The sequence below is a fragment of the Pinus tabuliformis genome, chromosome Q, assembly GCF_031772625.1.
Source record: "Pinus tabuliformis cultivar Carrire ecotype Pingquan chromosome Q, CPIR1, whole genome shotgun sequence".
NCBI classification, from domain to species: domain Eukaryota; kingdom Viridiplantae; phylum Streptophyta; class Pinopsida; order Pinales; family Pinaceae; genus Pinus; species Pinus tabuliformis.
Window position 1 is genome coordinate 961,697,430 of NC_142296.1, and position 24,634 is coordinate 961,722,063.

The following is a 24,634-nucleotide window of genomic DNA, read 5'->3' on the forward strand; positions in this document are numbered from 1 at the left end:
GGGACTTCGAGTCCCTGCTCGGGCAAGGTATTTCCTTCGGTGTTTCAGCAATAGTTCATCAGCATTCTAGCGGCAGTTTTAGCAGCATTTTGGAGGACTGTGCAACACTTGGAGAGGGATGCAGTTCTTTTTGGGTTGTAGTGCAGGATTGGGGTTTGCAAGTGGATTTATGCTGGGTGATTGAGTAGGGGTCCAGCGCTTGTCTCATTGGAGGATTTTTGGCAGGGTTTCAGGTAGTGTTTCAGGTAGAGTTTAGAGGGGTTTTCTTCAGTGGCAGCGTAGGGCATTGGGGAACTGCGCAGAACCCCAAGGGGGTGTTTTTCGGGGGTCGACCATTCTAAGAAAGCTTTCTGGGTTTCTTGAGTAGAGCCCGAATCCAGAGTTTCAGCTTTTTCCGAGGAGGGGAGCAGCCCCAAATCATCATTTGTTTTCTAGCAGCAACAGCAGCACAACAACAACATCCACGCAGAGAAGCCATTCTTGTCATTTTAAGAGTATTTCTTCACTTTCCTTGTGCAAGTCGAGGTGCCATCTGTCTAGTCACCTCTTGTACTCATTTTACTGCTCAGTATAATAAAATGGCTTAGCATTTTCTCGTTGCATTTCTTGTGTATCTGCTTATATTTCTGGTTTACATTATTATATGTTGTTCCACTGTTATTTTATCACTTCTGGGTTATTATATCATTTGCACATATTTGGTTGGAGTTTTTGCTGGGGTTTAGGGAATATTCTGGGTTGGGAATATTACAGTGGTATCAGAGCATAGATCTGGCTCAGCCTGTGGAGCTAGCAATCTATGACACCAGGGGAAAAACCCTACATTTGTTACAGAGGTAGGAGGTACAGAGGCACTGGACATAGGTTGGAGAATACCTACAGGGAGGGAGACTGTGTTCCTGTGGTGGATGCAGAACAGGAGGAGCCTGTGGTAGACGCAAAATAGAGAGAGCCAGTAGTGGACGTAGAACAGATGGCCGACGAGGATGGGAAGAGATTTGCGGATATGCTCCTCAAATCAGTGCAGGATCTGTCGAGGCAGATTGAGGTGATGGGGCAGAGATTCACAACAGTAGAGGCCAGACAGCGTGAGAGCCCACGAGTCTTTCAGATTGGTGAAGGATCAGGTGCATCCCATCACTTGCCAGAGCAGCGTGATACTGCGCAGCAGGTGGCCTCACATGCCCCTACACGCTCTACCATGCCCACTTTCTTAGGAGCAAACACGGGGGTCGTAGCCCAGCAGGAGGCAGAGCCCGGGCATATGGGCGATTATTTTGCAGAGTACCAGGTCTATGGGCAGGAGTTTAGGGAAGCCCTCTCATTCAGAGATTTTGTTCAGCTCCAGCGGGATAGCAGACCCCGCGACCATCACAAAGGGTACCAGCATTACCATGATGGCGACACCCACCGTGCAACGAGTAGATTCCACTTGCCTACATTTGATGGCTCATCAAACAGGTCATAAAAGTCTTGGGTGGAGAAGTTGGACATTTATTTCCAACTTAACCAGATGTCAGAGGCAGAGGCCATCAAGGTGGCAACATTGCATTTGGATGGCGAGGCCTAGGATTGGTAGTTTCATGGGATGGTTACACTGGGGCACTTCACAGTGACGACATATGCCGAGTTTACCAGGAGACTGATGGAGCGATTTGATCAGAGGGATCCAGAGCAGCATTTCATTGAGCTGACGAGGCTCAAACAGACAGGGAGCCCAGAGACCTACATTGCAGATTTCTTGAGGATCTCCGTAATGGTGCCAGACCTATCCACGGCACGGAGGGTCTATATGCATGTTGAGGGGTTAGCAGAGCCACTTTGGGGTTTAGTCCAATCCACTAAACTAGCGACACTCTAGGACACTATCAGCAGGACCCGAGACTTACAGGATGTCTTATCCAGGACCTGGACACTTTACCCCCAAAGACAGCCTTTTCAGTCTAAGGGGAAGGATGTGAGGATTCCACCTCCAAAGGGGAATCCTGGACGAGTGCAAATCGAGGACGATGTCAAGAGGGAGCTGAAGAAGAAGCAGTTGTGCTTCACATGTCAGGAGCCGTGGGCACCAGGGCATAGATGTGTTGCTGGTAAAGCACATTTTATTGAGGTCTTCTCCGAGAGCGGTGGAGAAGAGGATGAAGAGGATGATGTGGAGGCAGGAGATGGCCATGCCATACAGGGACCTTTACCACCTCCACCGCCAGCAGCATGTGGTCCATCTTTTGCACCTACCAGAGGGGCCCTTGCAGCATTACGAGGACTTCCCAAGTATCTGGCGCTACGCGTACGAGGGATAGTACGTGGCCAGCGGGTATCAGTTTTGGTTGACAGTGGGGCAACCCACAACTTCATCGATGCACAGATGGTTGAGCGGAGAGGTATTCAGACAGAGAGCTTCAATGGGTTTTCAGTTTTGGTCCCAGGAGATCAGACCATGACGTGTGCTCGATATGTTCCAGAGCTTTCAGTGACGATGGGCACCTACACATTGACTGACCACTTTTTCGTGGTCGATATCCCGAACACCAACATGATACTGGGTGTTCAGTGGCTTATCACTCTAGGGAAGGTCACGACGGATTGGAAGACCCTAGAGATGGAGTGGGATGATGAGAAGACAGGGAGGCATGAGAAGATACGGGGGCAGCACACATATCCGCCTTAGACTGTGTCGGCTCATCGGATGGAGGCAATCTTCTAGAAGGGAGACATAGAGTGGGCAGTGGAGCTGTGGGCATTAGAGGCAGGGACTACAGGGTAAACAGTACATCCAGAGATCCAATCCATCCTTGATCGGTATGCCATAGTGTTTGAAGAGATTCCACCAGGACAGCCACCGGATTGGGGGTTTGAGCACACTATCGAGCTTGAGCAGGGCATCCAGGCAGTGATCACCACCCCTTATAGGCACCCCAAGGCCTATTGGGACGAGATTGAGTGGGCTATCCAGGAGTTGCTGGCTCTTGGGCACATTCGACCAAGCACGAGTCCTTTTGCTTCTTTGGTGGTGTTGGTGAAGAGGAAGGACAGTACATTGAGGATGTGCATTGACTATAGGGCCCTGAACATGAAGACTCTGAAGAACAGGTACCCCATACCCAGGATTGATGAGTTGAAGGGAGCACGATTCTTCTCAAAAATTGATTTGAGATCTGGGTACCATCAGATTCATGTGAGGGAGAAGGACATTCCCAAGACCGCCTTCAGGTGTCACTATGGGCACTTTGAGTTCTTGGTGATGCCTTTTGGCCTAACCAACGCCCCCACTACATTTCAGTCTTGCATGAATCACATCTTCCGTAGTCACCTGAGGAAGTTTGTGTTGGTATTCTTTGATGACATTCTCATTTACAGCAAGACTTGGGAGGAGCATCTCCAGCACATTGAGACAGTGTTGCGTATCTTATAGGAGCAGCAATTCTATTGCAAACTCTCCAAGTGTGAGTTTGGGTTGACAGAGATGTTGTATCTGGGACACATCATAGGGGTGGACGGAGTGAGGGTCCACGAGGAGAAGATCAGGGCCATCAGGGAATGGCCGGAGCCAAGAAACGTGACGGAACTTCGAGGATTCATTGGCATTTGCACTTACTACTAGAAGTTCGTCAAAGGTTTCTCATAGCTTGCTGCACCCCTGACAGATTTGACAAAGAAGGGGGCATTCAGTTGGTCAGATACAGCGCAGCAAGCCTTTGACAGGCTCAAGGAGGTTATGAGAAGCTGCCCAGTGCTTGCGTCGCCAGATTTTACGCAGCCATTTGTCTTGGAGTGTGATGCATCGGGAGAGGGGATCGACGCAGTGTTGATGTAGGAAGGTCACCCTATAGCTGTCTTACCAACTGCTTGAGAGGAAGATTCATAGAAGGAATCAATTTCTTATTGGGTGGGAACTTTGAAGCATTGCTAGCGTCGGAAGCTCCTTTCGCACGAGAGGTTGTATTCTATATACGACAAGGAGATGTTGGCCATCATGCATGCATTGGCTAAGTACCGACAGTATTTGGTGGGTAACAGGTTCAGGGTGAGGACTGATCACAACAACCTCAAGTTTTTTTTGGAGCAGAAGCAACTACATGAGAGGCAGCAGAAATGGATCAGCAAGATCCAAGCATATGACTTTGACATTGAGTATGTCAAGGGTAAGAACAATGTGGTAGCAGATGCCCTTTCACGTAGACCAGCCACGTTGTCTCTTATGAGTTTGGATACCGATTGGAGGGCTCGACTCTTAGTAGAGTACTCCAAGGACAAGTTTGCATATGAGGTTCTGGATGGGCAAGTGGTAGATGACAGGTATCGGGTGGTCGATGAGATCATCTATTACAGGGACCGGATCTTCTTGACTGAGGGGTCTCAGCTCAAGAGAAGATACTCCAGGCATCACATGATTCACCATTGGCAAGACATCAGGGTTTTACCAAAACCTACAGGGCCATTAAGGAGAGGTTTTCATGGAAGGGCCTCAAGGAGGACGTACTCCAGCACATCAGGGAGTGTGATGTTTGCTAGAGGAACAAGGGAGAGATGAGCCATCCCGCGGGATTATTGCAGCCTCTTCTCATTCGGGAGGGGAAATGGGAGAGTATTTCGATGGATTTCATCACAGGGTTGCCCATGGTACAGGGCAAGGATTGTATCTTTGTCATCGTTGATTGACTGACAAAGTACGCATATTTTTTTGCCATATCCGCCCACTATACAGCAACACAGGTGGCCGAGTTGTTCTTCAGAAAAATCTTCAAGCTACATGGTCTTCCTAAGACCGTCGTTAGTGACAGAGCCATTTCATGGTCGGGTTTTGGCAGGAGCTTTTCCGATTGGTGGGGACGGAGTTGACACCGAGTACCACCTATCACCCACAGACGGATGGGCAGACGGAGATAGTTAACAAGTGGCTGAAGGGCTACTTGCGTAACTATGTCAGTGGGCAGCAGCGAGCATGGTTGAAGTGGTTGCATCTGGGGGAGTACTACTACAATACTTCACATCACATGTCCATTAGTATGTCACCATTCTATGCCTTATATGGGTATCATACTTTATCTTTTGTCGACGTGATGTTTGGTAATAGCAGGGCTCCTAGAGCCAAGATTTGGATCCAAGAGAGTCAAGATATCCTCCGAGCTCTCAAGGATAACATGGCTATAGTGCAGAACCAGCAGAAGCTGTATGTCGACAGGGGTTGGGTGGAGAGGTAGTTCGAGGTAGGGGACATGGTCTACCTACGATTACAGCCATATCGACAGTCATTACTGAAGCAAAAGGGGGCTGAGAAGCTCAAGCCCCGCTTTTATGGGCCATACAAGGTGATACGCAGGATTGGACAGGTGGCATATGAGTTGGAGTTGCCCCAAGGCAGCAAGATTCATAACTTTTTTCATGTATCATGCTTGAAGAAGGCATTGGGGCAGCAGGTTACCGTGACAGATGAGCTACCACCCTTGGATGATGAGGGGCATTTGGTATTGTAGCCAAAGGCTATCATTGACACTAGAGAGAGGCAGCTGCAGAGCAGGATGGTCTAGGAATTCTTGGTGAGGTGGAAGAATTTGTCGGATGAGGATGCCACTTGGGAGAGTGAGAAGATCTTACAACATCTATCACTTCAGTTGCTTGAGGACAAGCAACATTTTGCCGGGGGAGACTGTAATATTCCTAATTAGCTATGGCTAATTGGAATATTCGATTTTGTTCAATTTTTGCCTTCTATAGTTATTTGTAAATAAAAAGTGAGGAAGGGGGAACATAACTCACTTTAGAATAAAAAGTCACTTCCTAGGTAGCACAACGTTGTGACTTAAAAGGGAGCCAAGGGGGCCAAAGGGGGACGCAGAAATGGAGCCCACGCAGACACATGGAGGAAATGCGTAGGAGGAAATGAACACGTGGCAAGAGGGGAATCATGCAGGAGGAGCTTAGGGATTGTGAGAGACAAAGGCTATAAAATAGATAGGAGCCCCTTCATTTTGGATCATTCAGTGATGTGCATTTTGAGCTAGTCATTTCGACTTCTGAGCACGCTAGCTGTTTAGCTAGTCTGTAGCACTGTTTAGTGCATCGAGTGTCTCCGTTCGGAGATCTCACCCTTAGCCCCAAGGGACTTTGAGTGCCTGTTACACAGTAATTTGTCACTGCCTTCCTGTCAGTCACCCTGCTGTGTCAAAGAAGTCACAATCACTGAGTGTTGTGCCCTGAACTGGCTAAAAAACCCATTTTTCCAAAGTTTTGTGCATCAGCGCGTCTGTTCCTAAAATAACCGCGATGACCAGCGCCCCACAGTGTATTTCGTGCGCTGCCATCGCGGAAGAACATCACTTTTCCGCGATGACGCACAGCGCGGCTTTCACGTGTCCTTCCGCGCTGACATGGCTCGTTCAGTTGCTGTCATGTGCTGACAGCGCGGCAGTCTCCATATAATCCGCGCTGATCCAGTTTGGGCGAATTTGTTCAAACAACCAGCCTTCCAGATCTTTCCAGGCTTGGTTGTTAGCTTTGTGAATGTCGACTCCCTTCTATGGCATGTCTGTTCGACTCTTTGCAACTACTCCCCTTGAAGATAAGCTCATCCTTCCACCTTTCTAGGAGACTCCTTCTCCTATATAAACCTCCACCATTACCATGAGCAGCTAGTTAGAGGATAGCTAGATTTAGCTTGGATTATACAAGAGCTTGTAGTGCTCAGATTGCTGCTATAGGTGTGGTGTGTTAGGAGTGGAAGTGATTGATTGCTTTGGGAAGTTTGTTTGTGACATTTGTGTGAGAGAGAGAGACTAGTTTGTCTTGGGAGAACCATCTTCAAAGGTGAATGCTTGAGACACATGCTGACTGATCCCTCCTGAGAAGTTTATCGACGTCAGAACATTTGGTTGTACTCTTCTCTATTCAAAATTAATAATAGATGACTGCCATTATTGTTCCATTCTCGTTTGTTATATGCAATGGATAAATGTGAATTATGTCTTTTCTGACTGGCATATAGTTACTTTTACTAGATTTTATGCTTGCGTTCGTCTTCCTTTCGTGTGTGCAGGTGTCCGTTCGCGGGGATCGCGGAGGACTATGACCAGCTGAAGCGAAGGAGCAAAGGAAACATCTCCTCGACAAACGACAGCGCAGGAATCCAAGTAGGTGCTCTTTACTTCTTGTCTAATTGTAACTAGGAACATGCGTGACGGCATTGTGTGATTGTTGCTAGACCCCTGTTGGGCTAGTAGGGATCGCCTCTATCCGTAGAGGGGATTTACCTTCTCAACAATTTGGCGACTCCGCTGGGGATCAGCCTTTTTGTTTTTGAGTCCACTTTTGTGTTTGACTTTGATTGGTCTCTTTGTTGGTTTGGGATTGTCTTTTGAGGCTTATGAACTTTCTGGGTGTTTCTGGAAAGCGTTTTTATTATTAAAAAGCTCCTGCCTTTGGTTTGGGAAGTTTTTGTTTTGGCTCTCCTTGTTTTTTACTCCCAGCGCGTTTTATTTCGGAACAGTCGCGCTGACATCGCGTCCCTGTTCTTTGGTTTTCTCTTCATCGCGCCTGTACGTCTAACAGTCGCGCTGACCTCGTTTTCAAGGGCAGCGCGCTTTATTCGTGTTCTTCCGCGCTGACATCGCGCCCCCTCTCCTTTGCGTTTTAAGTCATCGCGTCTGTGTGTCGTATATCCGCGCTGACCTCGTTTGTCCTAGGGCAGCGCGCTTTTTCCCTGTCTTTCCGCGCTGACGTCGCAAAGTTGCTGAAGGCCTCCCCCTGTCAGCGCAGAGTTGCTGAAGGCTACCCGCGCTGAGCCTGAAAAATTTCTTTTTGTCAGATTTGACCTCCTGAACCTCTTGCTGTGACTTTCCCTGCTTCTCCCCACTTGTCTGATGACTTGTTTTTTACTCTCTGAACTTTGAACTGTTTGATTACGAAGCTCAACTCCGTAGGGTTTCGTTTTGCTTGGTTTTAAGTTTGCGAACAACTTCCCTTCTAGCTGCTTGGTTCACATGTTCGTCCTGACTTTTGCAATTGCTGGATTGTGTTTGAGTCTCTAATTGACTGGTTGCAACTCTGGTCCATCGGATGTTTGCTTTTCTCTATTTGATTTCACGCTTCGAACCCTAGGACATCTAGCGGCCGTGTGTGTGTCAAGCCTGCCGTAAGGATCCCTGTTTGCTTGATTGACCAGCTCGTTCTAGACTCGCCCTTCACAATTTTTCAGTGATTGTTAGAGTGTATTGGTTTGTGCTTCCAAGTGATCTTTTGCACTTCCTCCTTGCTTGCAATCCTTGCTTGTTTTGCAGAGCTTAGATCACATAGCTCGTGCATTGCCTAGTTTCCCTTTGATTTCGAAGCTTTGGTTGAGTTTTAGGGAACTTCGTGTGCTCTCATTAAGTAGTTTACTTGGTGTTCAAGTTCCTCCAAATTCCTTTAGATGTGTTATGTCAATAAAAAGAAATGAATTAGTAGCTTGTTCGAAAAGGAAAAGAACATTTCATTGATTTCCGTTTTTCAAAAGAAAAGTTTCCTTTCCTCGCTTTAGTTGCATTTAGCTACTTGTTTGTTTGTTTTCGTTTTGCTTCAAAATTCTTTACCCTCTCGTAGCTAGAATTCATTGAACGAAAACGAAATTCTTTTGCATATAGATTGCATCTAAGTAATTGTGAGCGAACATACGATAGAGCTTGAAATCGAAACTTAATCTCAAGATCAACTATAAAATGAACCAAATGAATCTAAAAACGCATTGGAACTAAACGCAAATATTTAGAGGTCTAGGTTAGAGACGTGTTCCGGCGTCTTAAAACATAGTCACTGTTGTTTCACATTGGGTTGGGTGATTCCTCCTTCTGTGACTCGATAGTGGTCTAATACGGACTGCGCTCCCACGTACCGTCGAGTATATAGGGAGACCCCACTAGGCTTTTATCCTTTATCCATAGGAAGCCGAGTCGGCCGCCCTACAATTCGCAATGCAGTGAACACAGCATTCACGAAGATTGACCACCCGTACCCTAAAAAGTATTCTGTGGTTTTGCGAAGAGTTTGGCACACCCTCTACCTAGAAGTTTCAGAGCAGTCACTTTTGATCCTTTTCGGACTCCCTAAACGAAAAGGTGCCTGTGAGCGTCTTGTCACTTCGTGCTCATTAAACATTCGAAGGAGACTGGAGTCATCTTTGTCCTTTTCTCGACTCCTGAAATATGAAAAGGTCAAGTTTGGTCTTTGCGTCTTTAAAAATTAATTTGGCCACGATAACATTTCCTTTTTAGATCTTGTGTGCGATAGTTTTGAGTAGGCTTTTATCGATAGTTTCCCTTAAGAGTTCTAAGGGGTCTGGTCATCCTGGCTGACCCGTCACCTCCCGGTACAAGTGACTTAGGTTCTCAATCCTCTGTTGCTCCTGAGGTACCAGTTGAAGGCGGTACTCTTCCCATTGTACCGAGTGTACAGCCTATTAACGTACGGTCCCCCAGCAACCCAGATTACTTGGAGGATTGGAATCCCGTCTGGGAAGAAGATTGGGATACCCCCCAAACCCCCCGTACCCCTTTAGGTATGTCATCTCCGATGGAGGGGGCAGCTTCCAGCACGGGTGAAACACCCGCGGTCACAGACACCGAGACCCCCGCGGTCACAGACATTGAGACTCCGATCCCCTCTTCATCTCCCCTCCCTCCGCGATATCAATCGCTCAGGGATAGGTATGATGCTAGAACAACTTCTACCACCATATGGGATCCTTCTCTTGCGGCCTCAATTGGCCCTTTTGTTTCACAGCCTCTTTTCCCACCCCTCACCTCAGAACTCAACCCGATCGTCACCTCAGTTCCCGCTCAACCTACTGTTTGTGTAGCACGTTCGACTCCGGTCGTCAGTGCTGCGCCGATTCCCTCGTCTGAAGCTCCTCAAGCTGGTTCTTTTGTTGGAGGCATTCCAGGATCAGGACCGTATGATGCTTATGGGGAACCTATAACAGACCCAGATTACGATGGTCCTATTTTCTTCTTCGATGCGAATGGGGAGTTCCTTGAGGAAATCTCAGGTCTCCCTCACCACCCGTTCGAAGAGAACGAGGAATCCTTGAATGTCATGTATGGCAACGCTACTAGATACTTTGGAAACCGAGACCCTCCTCGGCACCCCATCGGACCACCCAATCAGGACCCGTCATTCTACGGGCAGCCCCCTCAAGGGCAACCGTTATATGGCCCGCCTGACCCAGGACAATCTGGGCATCCTCAAGGTCAACCTTACCAAGAACAACCTATGGACATGGGAGGTCCGCCATACCCATATCAGAATCAACCTATTGGGCAGCCCGAGCAACCGTCTTTTCAAGACCAGCTTGGTTTCCAGCCAGGATACCCCTCTGGACCAACTGGCTCAGTTTACAATCCCTCTAATCAACCAGCCGTTCAGCAAGGGTACCCTTATGGCCAAGGTGGACAACCCTATGTTCAACAGGGCCCACCTACCCCTCGAAACGCAAACCCTTCTGGGCAAGGGGGGCAACCCTCTGCCCAGCCTATTTACCCAAGAGGGCAGCCTGCCGTACAGCAAGCCCAACCCTCTTCCCAACCCGGTTACGGTGGGGGACCCACGGGCCAACCGTCTATACAGCCAAATCAACCCGGGGCCTACCCTCACCGTCAACCTGGACCCGCTGGCCAGCCTCGGCGCCAGCCAGCTATCCAACCCATTCGACCAACCGTTCCGCGAAGACAACCCTTGGTGGCACAGGGGCCGGCTGGCGTTCAGCAGGGTTATCCTGCTGGCCAACCAGGCCCATCCCGAATCCGGCCAAGTCAACCTTCGGGACGTGTAGTCCAACCTCAACCGGTTCAAGGACAATACTCTGGGCCTCAGACTCAAACAGGTTATCAACCTCCATATCAAACGCAGCCTGCCTACCAGGCTCCGTATGCGACCCAGCAGTCACATGGCTACCAGCAACCCCAGGGGCAAAATCAGTATGCTCCTTACCAAAATTATCAGCGACCACAGGTCACTCCTTATCAAAATTATCAATATGGTCAACCTGGTGGGCAAGCTGCTAATTCATGGGGAGCTGGGGGGCAACCACAGGGACAGTCGTCCGCACACGGACAAAACCCCTACGGACAAACTCCCTATGTGCCAGGTCCTTTCGGACCAGGTCCATCAGGGCAAAATTCCTATGCGGCCGGTCCTTTCGGACCAGGTCCGTCTGGACAAAGTTCGTGGGGGCAACCCCAATCTGGGTGGAACCCTAATATTGCCTCGAACCCTCAGCCACAGATGTCCTTCAACCCGCAGCTTCCATTTTTGGCTACGTTGGAACTGCCCGATGTGTCCAAGTTAACAAATGATCCTATTTTGCATAACTCATGGTGGCCGTCGGTTCCAACCAAAATACCAGGTGACTGTCCAAAGTTCGACGGCAAAGCCGGAGAAGATCCTCAAGCCCACGTAATGACATACCACCTTTGGTGTTCATCTAACTCATGGCTTGATGATTCTATTCGACTACGCCTCTTCCAGAGGACTCTCACTGGTTCAGCCGCAAAATGGTACATCGAACTTAATCGCGGTATGTTTTCAGACTTTAACTCGTTGGCTATGGCCTTTCTTACTCATTTCCAGTTACCCATTCGGTACGAGACTGGGACCCATTTGCTCACGTCTCTGAAACAGGATACGGCAACGCACATCTCTGATCATATACATGAATGGAGAAGGCGCCGTCGTTTGATTAAATTTTGGATTCCCGATCAACTCCTGACCGACTGGTTCACCACGTCCTTTGTCCCTAAAATTGCCAAAGATATTGCAATGGGGGCGTGTGTAACTGAAGAGCAAGCGATTGCGCGAGCTCAGTACCTTGACTTGGTATATTCTCAGTCAGGTACTTTGTATGACTATTTGCCAGATGCCCCGAGGCCCGGACAAGCCAAAACCCCACCGAAACCGTCTGTCGATGGAGTTATCGGCTCCGTGAATTCACCAAGTAAGAAATCAACCGCAAACTCTGGGAAGCAGAAACAAAGCACCTCTAACGAGAATGCTTCTCAAAGTCCATCTATTTCTGGGAATACCTCCGAGGTAAACGCCGTTCAGTCCACCGCGGCAGACAAATCCTCAAAAGGCAAAAAGAAAGGAAAGGCTAAAGAAAAATCCGGACAACCTAAGCAAAATTCTCCTAAACCTCCCACCGAGGACGGAGCCAAGCGGAAGCCTAAGTATCCCTGCCTCATTTGCGAAGAGGATCACTACACCAAGGACTGCCCTAGGCGGACCGAGGTTAGTCGGCTTTTAAAAGGTGCTTCAGGGTCCCCCGCCGTGCTTAAAGAGCCTTTCCCATCCCAGCAGACGCATCAGGTGGCAGACCCTTCTCAATCCTCTTCCTCGTTCGGTTCTCAAGTTTTCATGGCAGGAACCGTTCCCGTCCACGTCACGACTCGAACGAAAGATTATCCATCTTCAGCCGGGAAGGAGCCAGAGGTCCCCTCCAGCGCTCCCACGTCTAGTTCTGGCCCTCTTCACATCGAACGGCCCAGCACCGAGACGATCCCCCGACCCCCTCCCAAAGGTGTACTCAGGAAGTCATCTTATAACCCCAATGCTCGTGCCGCACAGCATTATAGCATTGTCGAGGACTTAGCTCAGGCTCCGTCTGCTATGTCCGCATTAGAAGTCCTCCAGAGCTGCCCCTCCCAGAGGAAGTCCTTGCTATCAGCGATTGGTGGCATCGACCCGGCAGATTCGGATCTCATTTCTTTCGACCTCGAAGGTTTTACGCAGAGATTACCTCATCAGGTGGCCTTCCTTATACAGGTTCTCATCAAAGGCAAGACGATTCACCGTACTGTCATTGATGAGGGAGCCTCAACCTGCATCATGTCAGTTGCTTGTTGGAAGGCTCTTGGTTCGCCTGCTCTGAACCAGTCTCCCACCACCCTAGAGGCGTTCGATGGAAGAGAATCTCGTCCACTCGGTATCCTCCCGCGTTTACCTATCTCTTTAGAAGGCAAAACCGTAGAAGTCGAGGTTGAAGTCGTTGATGCTAACCTCACTTACAACCTCCTTCTAGGACGAAGCTGGACTTATGCCATGCAGGCCGTGGCTTCCTCCTTATTCCGTGTCGTTCGTTTTCCCCATCAAGGAAAGATCGTCACGGTCGACCAGCTCTCCTTTTTTGCTTCATCTTCTGAAGGGAATATACCATTCGTGGAGCATACCTTCAAATCGCTCGAGAGTGTGGGTGCCGGATTATTTAAAGATCCCTCCTTGATGGGAGTCTTTCCCCTCCCACCTCCAAATCTCGCCTCCATTAACATGATCAGGACCCATTCTGATCCATGGGTTCTCCCTCCCGTGAATCAAGAAGACTCATGGGGCGAGATGATGCCGTTGAGCCCAGCCGAGCTCAACTACATCGAAATAGTTGCTGCATCGGCTTCACCCTCCGGACCTGCTTTTCCAAGCAGCGTTCCCGATTCACCTCAAACCTTCCCCTGGTTGGGAGAGAAGGCCACCTCGGACCCCCTGAAGGAATCATTCCCATCCGACGAGGCTATTATCGAGACTATGTCTCTCGAAGAGCCCCCTTGGTTTGATCACCACCATCGCTCTTCGTTCCTCCCTCCTTATTCGGAAATGGCCACGTGTCTCGGAAAGTTTGCTTCATGTCTCCCACATATCCCTCTCCAAACACCTATCCAGTTATATCAAGTGTCCTCGGAAGGGAACATGGGCAACATTACGCAGACTTTGGCTATCGACATCTCCGTCAAAACCGGAGTTGTCGAAAATATTCACATTGGAGTCACATGTACTCCTCAGGAAATTCAAATCTATACAGATCTATTTCGTGAATTTCGTGATGTTTTCGCATGGTCTTACGAAGAAATGCCCGGCATTGACCCCAGTATCGTGGAGCACGAAATTCCTACCTATCCTGGGGCTAAGCCTGTTCGTCAGCGTTTACGCCCGGTGCACCCTCGAAAGGCTGCAGCCATCAAGGCCGAAGTTGAAAAGCTTTTTCGAGCTGGTTTTATTTATGCCATTCCCCTCACGGAATGGGTATCTAATATAGTCCCTGTAAATAAAAAACAGGGCACTATTCGGGTTTGTGTTGACTATCGCGATATCAATCGCGCCTGTCCAAAAGATAACTTTCCTACGCCCTTTATCGATCAGCTTATCGATGATTGCGCAGGAAGCGAAATTTATTCGTTCATGGACGGCTTTTCTGGTTACAACCAGATCAACATAGCCCCCGCAGACCAGCACAAGACCGCTTTCATTTGTCCTTGGGGCACCTTCGCTTACAAGAAGCTACCTTTCGGTCTTAAAAATGCCGGTGCCACTTTCCAGCGTGCGATGTCGTATGCTTTTCATGATATCCGAAACATCGTACAGCCTTACCTGGATGATCTACCCGCTCATTCAGCTAAACGTCAAGACCATCCATCGCATTTACGCGAAATCTTCCTTCGCTGTCGACACTATCGTATTCGACTCAATCCGCATAAGTGTGTCTTCTGCGTGGAATCTGGCCGACTACTCGGGTTTATCGTCTCCCGAGAAGGCATCCGTTTGGATCCCCTCAAAGTCGAGGCCATCGTGAATCTTCCTCCCCCTGCCACTCTACAGCAATTACAAAGCTTGCAGGGAAAAGCCAATTTTCTCAGACGATTCATCCCAAATTATGCCGAGGTGGCCAAGGGTTTCACGCGATTACTAAAGCGAGACACGCCCTTTCATTGGGACGCTATCGCTCAACAATCTTTCGAGCATCTTAAAGACCTTCTGGTCTCCGCTCCGCTCCTAAGACCTCCAAATTACCACCGTGACTACACCCTTTATCTGGCCGCCGCCGCTACCACCATCGGCATGGTTTTAGTGCAAGATGATGACGATGGCTCAGAGCATGTTGTATACTATCTTAGTCGCAACCTCCTTGACACGGAGACTCGCTATGCATATGTCGAAAAGTTGGCATTGGCTGCGGTATGTGCCGTCCAACGTTTCCGTCATTACATCCTGTTGCGCACAACGACCGTGATCTCTGACTGCAACCCCATGACCTACATTTTATCACGTCAGTTACTGGGGGGCAAGTACTCGAAGTGGATTGTGATCCTCCAAGAGTTCGACTTGGAATTTACTGCCGCCAAGTCCAAGAAATCCCTGGTCTTTGCTGAACTGCTCTGTTCCTTACCATCTCAATCTGCACCATCTCCTGTAGAGGAGCGCATTCCGGATGAAACACTCTTTCTCATCAGCACTCTCGACCCTTGGTACGGAGACATCATTGTATATCTACAAACGTCCTCGTTTCGTCCTAATACATCAAAAGAAGCCCGACGACGGATCCGTCATCAGGCTCAACCATATCGCATATTGGGCGACACCCTGTACCGCCTCGGCGTCGATTCCCTTCTTCGCCGCTGCTTAACTCTCGAGGAAGCTGAGCGAGTCATGAATGACTGCCACTCTGGCGCTTGTGGCGGTCACATGTCCGGATACGCTACCGCTCAAAAGATCCTCCGCGCTGGTTATTTCTGGCCCTCTATATTCAAGGATTGTATCCTTGCTGTACGCGCATGCCATGAATGCCAGGTTTACCACCGGAAGATGCGTGCACCTGTTGCACCACTGCACCCTGTAGTAACCGTCGGTCCATTTGCCAAATGGGGCATCGATTATACGTCCTGTAACCCTCGTTCGGCCGGGGGGCATGGGTACATTATCGTTGCCGTGGATTATTTCACCAAGTGGGCCGAAGCAATGCCTACATTAAACGAAGACGGTCACACAGCGGCGCAGTTTTTATTCAATCATATCATCACCCGCTTCGGAGTCCCTCAGGCCATTGTTACAGATCATGGAAAGCATTTCCGAAATCATATGATGACAGAGTTAACAAACCAGCTAGGCTTGCGTCAAGATAGTTCGTCACCCTACTATCCTCAATCAAACGGTCAAGTTGAAGCTGTGAACAAAGTTTTGATCACCATGCTTCAACGCACTGTCAATACGCACAAGTCAAACTGGCACCTAATGCTTTTCCCGGCCTTGTGGGCCTACCGGACTTCTGTGAAGGATGCCACCGGTTTCACCCCGTTTCAATTAGTCTATGGGCTAGAGGCTACCCTTCCCGTCGAATGTGAAATTCCTTCATTAAAATTAGCTGTCGAGTTGCTCCCCAACACCACTTCGGTGGAGGAACGACTTCTTTACCTAGAACGGTTAGACGAGACTCGTCGTTTGGCCTCTCTGGCTATCGAAGCGCAGAAGAAGAGAGTCAAGGCTCACTTCGATCAGAATATTCACCCCCGTTCCTTCGTTGAGGGAGATTTAGTACTGCTCTACGATCAAGCTAAAGATAAGCTGGGGGCAGGAAAACTCGAACCCATGTGGTTAGGCCCCTACATCGTGAAACGTGTTTTACAAAAGGGCGCATATGAGTTGATTGATTATGAAGGGAATCCTCTCGACAAGCCCCGAAATGGGCTCTATCTGAAAAAGTACTATGCATAACTGCTCACAGTCACTTTGTATATACGTGTGTTTTGAGTTTTATTGCATGAGTTTTCTTTTGCTTTGGTGTGAAGGCGTGTTTTTGCCCCTTATTATGCTTTCTCTTTCCTGCGCAGATGTCTCGTACTCCTTATATTGGTTTCGCCGATGGTGCCTGCCGTAGTACTTGTAATTTGTCTTCGGCAGCGTGGGTGATCTACGATCCTCACGGGGAGTTGATAAACCTGCAGGGAGTGTGCCTAGGTCGTACCACTAACAACGTTGCCGAGTACAGTGCTGTAATAGAATTACTCGCCGAAGCAGTTGATCTCGGCATCCGGGAACTAGTGGTAAACCTGGACTCCCAGTTGGTGGTTCATCAGCTTAACAGGCGATATTCCGTCAGAGACCAGCGCATATTAAGGTTATACCTACGTGTGAGATTGTTAGAACGGAATTTTGATTTCATTACTTATCAGCATATTCCAAGACGATTAAATACGTTGACTGATGCATTAGCAAATCGTGTGTTAGACAGATATTTGCGAAACAGATAAACATCATACAAGAAGGAAAGAGCAGCATAGTAAGACCATAAGCATATGTAAATAAGTCATTTCAAGCATAGTTTGCACGTGTGTTTTTAAGCTTGCATTAAACATATAAAATCCATGAGTCGAGTGTCATGCGAATCCATACATAAGATCACAAATTGTACTAAGGCAACGCATAATACAGATAACACATCATCATATGTAACAACGACTCATCCAAAAACCGGTATGTATATATATATATATCGTGTGGCGCACTAAGGCGCTCAAAAATAGAAGTACGTGTCCCAAAATCTCAGTACATCCGAGTCATAATGTCTCAAAATAACAGTGGAAATAAAACCTAGGTGACTAATCGGCTGGGTGGTGCTCTCTGTAGTACACAGCCGCTCGTGCTACCCGCCTCAAAAGGCGGTGCACTCTGGGTTCCACACCCACTGTGTGGATCTGATGCTCCACAGGGACCTCCTCGACCCCCTGGAAATCCGGTATCCCCTCCAGCAACCCCTCAAGGTTGCGAGCCACAACCTCTGGTGTGTTGGCCGCTGGAAGGGCTAAGGCCAAAGCTCCGGCTCCTAGGCCCTCTCTCCGTGCCGTGACAGCCAGGCCAATCGGTCTAGTAGGTCCTACATCTGCATGAGGAGACATTCATTAGGACATGTACAAAAAATAAAAATAAAATATGCAAAACTCAAAAGACAAAAAGTGTCATACCTGCATCATCCCACTGTTCACCCGGAGGCAGCGCCAAGTCAGGATCATTGCGGAAATCCATCCCCGCATATGGCCAATCCTGTACGAAGATCTCCTGCTGATCCAGCCAGTCTCTGAAGTATGCCCCCCAGCTATGTGGTCGGCCGCCACCCCCACGTGGCATGACCCGAGCCCATCGAGTAGCCCTCGTCTCTCGAGGCTCTCTGGGGGCATCCACAGCCATAGACTGCAGCCGCATGGCTGGTACTCGCTCCAGAATGAGCGGGACCAGGATCGATCCATACCCGAATTGCTTCGTCTCTCCGCGCCGGCAATTGCTCAACTGCCTTTTCATGTTGTTGCACACTGCGGTGCACCAATCGAACACGACAGGCTCGAGACACTCAAGGGCTAGCAGGAGATGGGTCTTAGACGCCTCATGGTTCGCCATGCTGCCCGCTGCCCGGGTCACCATGAACAGAATGGTGCGCAGCACTATGTCTCTCACTGTGGGAATCGCGCATTTCCCACTCCGCGTCTTTACCGCCCCTGGGCAGACCTCAGCCATTAAATCATCCAGGGTACCACCGCTAGGTCGCTGCCCCTCTAAGATGGGCCTCGCACCTCGGCGCGACAACCCGGTCAGGAAGAAAATATCCATGTGGTCGAACTCGATGTCATGACCACGAATTGTGAACTTCTGATCCACTGGGTTCCAGGCTCTGATTAGCATCTCAAGAAGGTCGTGCTGGGCCCTCAAGCGCGGCGTGAGGAAGAATTTCATGAATCCGCACGCCCGCATGGCGTTGCAACAATTCACATCTCCCCAAGCAGCCACATCCTCCACATCATGGACTCTCTCCTGCCATTGAAAAGCCATGATGTCCTGCATGAACAAATAAAACCAATCAGAAGAAGTTCCAGGAAAAATTCACGTCCATTTTTAAAGAAATAAAATTTTTCCGCGCCAGCGCGACTGTTTTAAAAACAGCCGCGCTGACCATGGCAGCTCTTTGTTAAAATGCGGGGTCAGCGCGGAAGAACACGCCTTTTCCGCGCTGAACCGTGGTTGGTTACATTGACCCTTTTTCGATCAGCGCGACCCCGTGGGCAACTTCCGCGCTGACCGAGGGCGCACCCATGCAAATAAAAATGCCCAATTGGGCCTATTCTACCGTTAAAAAACTACTAAAATGAACTAGAATGCAGGGCAAACGAATGGGAACCTACCTGGAAGAAGCAGATCTGGAAATGGTCTCCGGATGGGCTGGAAATCGCTCCGTCAACTTTTTGGCTTCTCCACGTTCTTTGCACTCCGAATAGTGAAATGGTAAAAATGACTTATTTTACCCTCCTATTTATAGTAAAAATCCTAAATTACCATATTTTTTGGGTTTTTTCCATTTTTAGCCATGAAACTAAACTTGGTTCTGTTTTCAAGCATGTTTCATATGTTTTTTACGTGTATTGAATGGATTTATGCGGGTAGTGCCCTTGTGCAGGTACAGGTATCGCCGCTTGGTTATGACAATCCGTGATTCATGTGATTCCCAAAGTGTCGTCTCTAAGCTCTTCTCCGACGTTAAACGAGAGAAGATGGCCGAGCTCTCTTTCAGCTCGTTAAAAGGAACGAAAGACGGTCGTTTTTAAGCTCTTTTTCCGACCGTTAAACCAAAAAGATCGCCGGGTGTTTGTCGTTTCGCACTCGATATTGGCTCTAAAACGACGTGTCTTCGACCACTTTTTTACTTTTTCCGGTCGGCGACACTCTTTATGAAAAGTACTCCTCGGTTGTAATGGCCGGGCGGTTCTTTCGAGCATAGGTTTACACTTTTTCGGGCTCGAGAGACACAACTGTACGAAAAAGGACCCCCCTGGAGTCTCCTTTTCCGCATTCTTTTCAGACTCTCTAAATAAGAAAAGACGCCGAGTTTTCCCTTTGTCAGGCTCGTTAAACACTTAATGACATCGGACATCGTCGAAATGACACTCTTCAAGCATATGTTATCCCCGTCAAGCTTGTCACCCAAAAATAATCGGGGTACCTGCCTGCAAAGGTGGGGAAAATGGAACTTTGATTGCAGTCGTCTCGGCAGTACGTCGCTCTTGAACATGGCACTCCGCTGTTTCGTGTCTGGGTGGGGTCATCTCACCTCGTTTTCACTAGCCTCCATGGGTTTGGGATATCCTATTTGACCTCTCATCTGTTCATTGCTATCATCATCTTATCCGCTGCTCATTTAATGTCAAGTACTGCCAAATCCGTTATAGTGCCGTTATGTGTTCAAGAGAAGTTGTCCTCTGCCACAAAGCAACCTCGTTCGCTATCTCATCACAAATTATTATACCTCTGTCTCGTGTCGCTGATGTGGGAATTATTATGGCCCACCTTCGATCAAAGCCACTTCTCGTCGACATCAACTCATTATCCGAGAACGTGACTTAGAGACTCTTTCCAGGTGCCTTGGAGCCTGCATGCCTCAATGGCAGGTTCTTCGTGTTCGACGCAAGGTTTGCATCATTGGCCTGCGATCGGATGATTCCGTGGGTGTTCGACACCAGCTCATTGATTCACACGCTACGGATTGTACCTATAGTACCTTGAGGGCCATTGTCATTATTGGTGGTACCTCTCGCGTCTGTTAACGGTTCTCATCATTGACCGGTAATCAGGCGATGTTCATACATGTTCGACTTCAACCCCTGTATTCACATGTGTGGACTTGTACTCTGTTCGGGTCGAGATGGAGCGCAAGACCCTGGATCCTTGCTCACTGTGGTCCAGGTTGCGATTTTGTGGATAATCATAACTCATCAGTGGATGGCTGCGCCCATACCTGAGTCTTCATGGATGGCTGCGCCCATACCTTGTCATTATTATGGTCTTTTTATCTGGGTGGCTGCGTCCACACTATAGACCAGTTTTGCATGTCTTTTGGATGGCTGCGCCCATGCCGAGACTGCGTGTACATGATTGTCAGAGATTTTTCGGTACTTCCTGGTGGTGTTTCAGTTCGGCGTGTGTTGTAAAGCATTTCACCCCTCCCACTCTCTCGGTCTTCATGCTTTAGGGGGCATCTGTTACACAGTAATTTGTCACTGCCTTCCTGTCAGTCACCCTGCTGTGTCAAAGAAGTCACAATCACTGAGTGTTGTGCCCTGAACTGGCTAAAAAACCCATTTTTCCAAAGTTTTGTGCATCAGCGCGTCTGTTCCTAAAATAACCGCGATGACCAGCGCCCCACAGTGTATTTCGTGCGCTGCCATCGCGGAAGAACATCACTTTTCCGCGATGACGCACAGCGCGGCTTTCACGTGTCCTTCCGCGCTGACATGGCTCGTTCAGTTGCTGTCATGTGCTGACAGCGCGGCAGTCTCCATATAATCCGCGCTGATCCAGTTTGGGCGAATTTGTTCAAACAACCAGCCTTCCAGATCTTTCCAGGCTTGGTTGTTAGCTTTGTGAATGTCGACTCCCTTCTATGGCATGTCTGTTCGACTCTTTGCAACTACTCCCCTTGAAGATAAGCTCATCCTTCCACCTTTCTAGGAGACTCCTTCTCCTATATAAACCTCCACCATTACCATGAGCAGCTAGTTAGAGGATAGCTAGATTTAGCTTGGATTATACAAGAGCTTGTAGTGCTCAGATTGCTGCTATAGGTGTGGTGTGTTAGGAGTGGAAGTGATTGATTGCTTTGGGAAGTTTGTTTGTGACATTTGTGTGAGAGAGAGAGACTAGTTTGTCTTGGGAGAACCATCTTCAAAGGTGAATGCTTGAGACACATGCTGACTGATCCCTCCTGAGAAGTTTATCGACGTCAGAACATTTGGTTGTACTCTTCTCTATTCAAAATTAATAATAGATGACTGCCATTATTGTTCCATTCTCGTTTGTTATATGCAATGGATAAATGTGAATTATGTCTTTTCTGACTGGCATATAGTTACTTTTACTAGATTTTATGCTTGCGTTCGTCTTCCTTTCGTGTGTGCAGGTGTCCGTTCGCGGGGATCGCGGAGGACTATGACCAGCTGAAGCGAAGGGGCAAAGGAAACATCTCCTCGACAAACGACAGCGCAGGAATCCAAGTAGGTGCTCTTTACTTCTTGTCTAATTGTAACTAGGAACATGCGTGACGGCATTGTGTGATTGTTGCTAGACCCCTGTTGGGCTAGTAGGGATCGCCTCTATCCGTAGAGGGGATTTACCTTCTCAACAGTGCCTGCTCGGGCAAGGTATTTCCTTTGGTGTTTTAGTAGTAGTTCATCAGCATTCCAGCAGCATTTTGGAGGACTGCGTAGCACTTGGAGAGGGACGCAGTTCTTTTTGGGTTGTAGTGCAGGATTGGGGTTTGCAGGTGGATTTATGCTGGGTGATTGAGCAGGGGTCCAGCTCTTGTCTCATTGGAGGATTTTTGGTAGGGTTTCAGGTAGTGTTTCAGGCAGAGTTTAGAGGGGTTTTCTTCAGTGGCAGCGCAGGGCATTGGGGAACTGCGCAGAACCCCAAGGGGGTGTTTTTCGGGGGTTGACCATTCCAGGAAAACTTTCTGGGTTTTTCTGGGTTTCTTGAGTAGAGCCTGAATCCAGAGTTTTAGCTTTTTCTGAGGAGGGGAGCAGCCCCAAATCATCATTTGTTTCATAGCAGCACAACAACAACATCCACGCAGAGAGGCCATTCTTGTCATTCTAAGAGTATTTCTTCACTTTCCTTGTGTAAGTCGAGGTGCCATCTGTCTAGTCACCTCTTGTACTCATTTTATTGCTCAGTATAATAAAATGGCTTAGGATTTTCTCGCTGCATTTCTTGTGTATCTGCTTATATTTCCGGTTTACATTATTATATGATGTTCCACTGTTATTTTATCACTTCTGGGTTATTATATCATTTGCACATATTTGGTTGGAGTTTTTGCTGGGGTTTAGGGAATATTCCGGGTTGGGGATATTACATCCGAGCACACTAGAAGATCTTGGACACCAAAATCCATACCCATGCTCAGATCACTAAGGAGAAACATGAGGCCGACCTCAATCTCTTTCCTCACAGAGTTCCATCCCTTCAAGAGTAGTTCAATGACCTCTCAAACAGATGCAATCATGTCCAAGAGTCCATTGACATCCTGAAGTACATCCCGTAAAAAAATAACGCTCCTAGCACCAGCTCAACAAATTTAAGGAACGCAGGTGTTTGAAGGCAATCCTGAAGAATCCACTGCCCGCCAAATCAGTCATATAAACATTGATTAAGCATGACTTGCAAATTCTACCTTCTACTGTTTCAGTTTGTTAAAATCTACACTAGTTCGGTATTTCAAAAAGTTAAGAATGATAGAAGAAAAAGGGATTTTGTTCCTCCTATTATATTTCCCTACTCTGCTTCTCATGCATATTGCCTTGTAACAATGGAGCTTAGTCTCCCCAATCTTTTTTGAATACAAACAACAGCCGATTATGTAAAAAAAATAATAATGACTTGGTTATATTAAGCCCTTGGGTTTATTATTATTAATAATCTCGAGGGTTTATAATATTAAAAATCTCTTGGGTTTATAATATTAATAATACATTGGGTTTGTTAATCCCTTGGGTTTATAATATTAATGACTTGGGTTTAAGGTTTTTTATATTAATCTCTTGTGTTTATAATGTTTGTTTGTTGGATTTATTATTCATTTAAATTTATAATATTAATAGTACGTTGAGTTTATTAATCCTTTAGGTATATAATATCTTTGGTGGGCTTAAAAATAAAATTTTATATATATATATATATATATGTTTTATTGATCCCTAGGGTTTTTAATATTAATCCCCTGGGTTTATAATATTAAATTCCCTTGGTTTATAATACTAATCCCTTCGTTTAGTAATCTTTTGGGTTTATAAATATTAATAATGACTTGGTTATATTAATTCTTTGGGTTTATAGTATTAATAATACATTTTGTTTGTTAATCCCTTGGGTTTATAATATTAGGGACTTAGGTTTATTAATCCTAAAGATTTATTATATTAATTTCTTGTGTTTATAATGTTTATTAGTTGGGTTTATTATTTCGGTAAGTTTATAACATTAATAATATGTTGGGTTTGTTAATCCCTTGGGTATATAATATTTGCTTTGGGTTGAGTAATATATATATATATATATATATATATATATATATATATATAATTTGAGTATAATGTTTTTTACTTTAACATATAATCTAGTTGATATTATTAATATACTCTTAAGTAAATATAGAAAAGATATTAACAATTATATTGATAAATATATGATTATTATTAACCATAATAGAGTGGTGAGACATAATTACATATTTTAAATAATAACTAAATATTATTAGTATGTTAATTTTTAATATAATAACAAATTTTTGTACTAGTGTAATATTATTTAAAATATATAATAATATATCTACTAATTTTTTTATGGTATATTATTATTATATAATATATTTTTAAATAATTAATGTTATATTTTGTTATGTAATGTAGTGTTATATAGATTATTATATTACTATTATATTATATTATATTATATTATATTATGTGATGGTATTATATTATTTTACTATATTAAATTGTTATTGGGTTGGATTATATATAAATATACAATAATATGATTATGGTTATTTTTATTTATTAATGTAAAATAATTTATTTTTAACAAAAAATATAATTAATAATTATTAATATGGTTGTGTAGTAGATATAAATCTATTAATTCAACCACATTTATAAATATAATTATAAATTATATATATTACAATAATAAATATAATTATGCTAATATTATATATATCATGCAATATATTAATTTTATATTACATAATATTTAATTATAAATAAAATTAATATATTATAATTTATATTACACAAAAGTAAAATACACTCATAAATAT

The 24,634-nt window shown here is 46.4% G+C and overlaps 2 protein-coding genes across 3 annotated transcripts in view; one reads left to right on the plus strand and one right to left on the minus strand.

The window, feature by feature from the left end:
- Positions 1-24,634, plus strand: part of LOC149222677 (glycerophosphodiester phosphodiesterase GDPDL6-like) — a 378,163-nt gene that overhangs the window by 344,173 nt on the left and 9,356 nt on the right. The window lies entirely within an intron of this gene.
- On the minus strand, positions 17,372-19,068 carry LOC149222679 (uncharacterized). 2 transcript variants are annotated; one of them, XM_089385573.1, is made up of 3 exons: positions 18,954-19,068; positions 17,745-18,609; positions 17,372-17,662 (listed from the first exon to the last, which is right to left on the minus strand). In XM_089385573.1, exons 2-3 carry the CDS (start codon positions 18,601-18,603, stop codon positions 17,382-17,384), a joined length of 1,140 nt encoding a protein of 379 aa, XP_089241699.1. In that variant the 5' UTR covers positions 18,604-18,609; positions 18,954-19,068; the 3' UTR covers positions 17,372-17,381. The 2 variants fall into 2 exon arrangements, with proteins under 2 accessions (XP_089241699.1, XP_089241698.1); XM_089385572.1 differs by lacking the exon at positions 18,954-19,068 and having other exon boundaries at positions 17,745-18,653.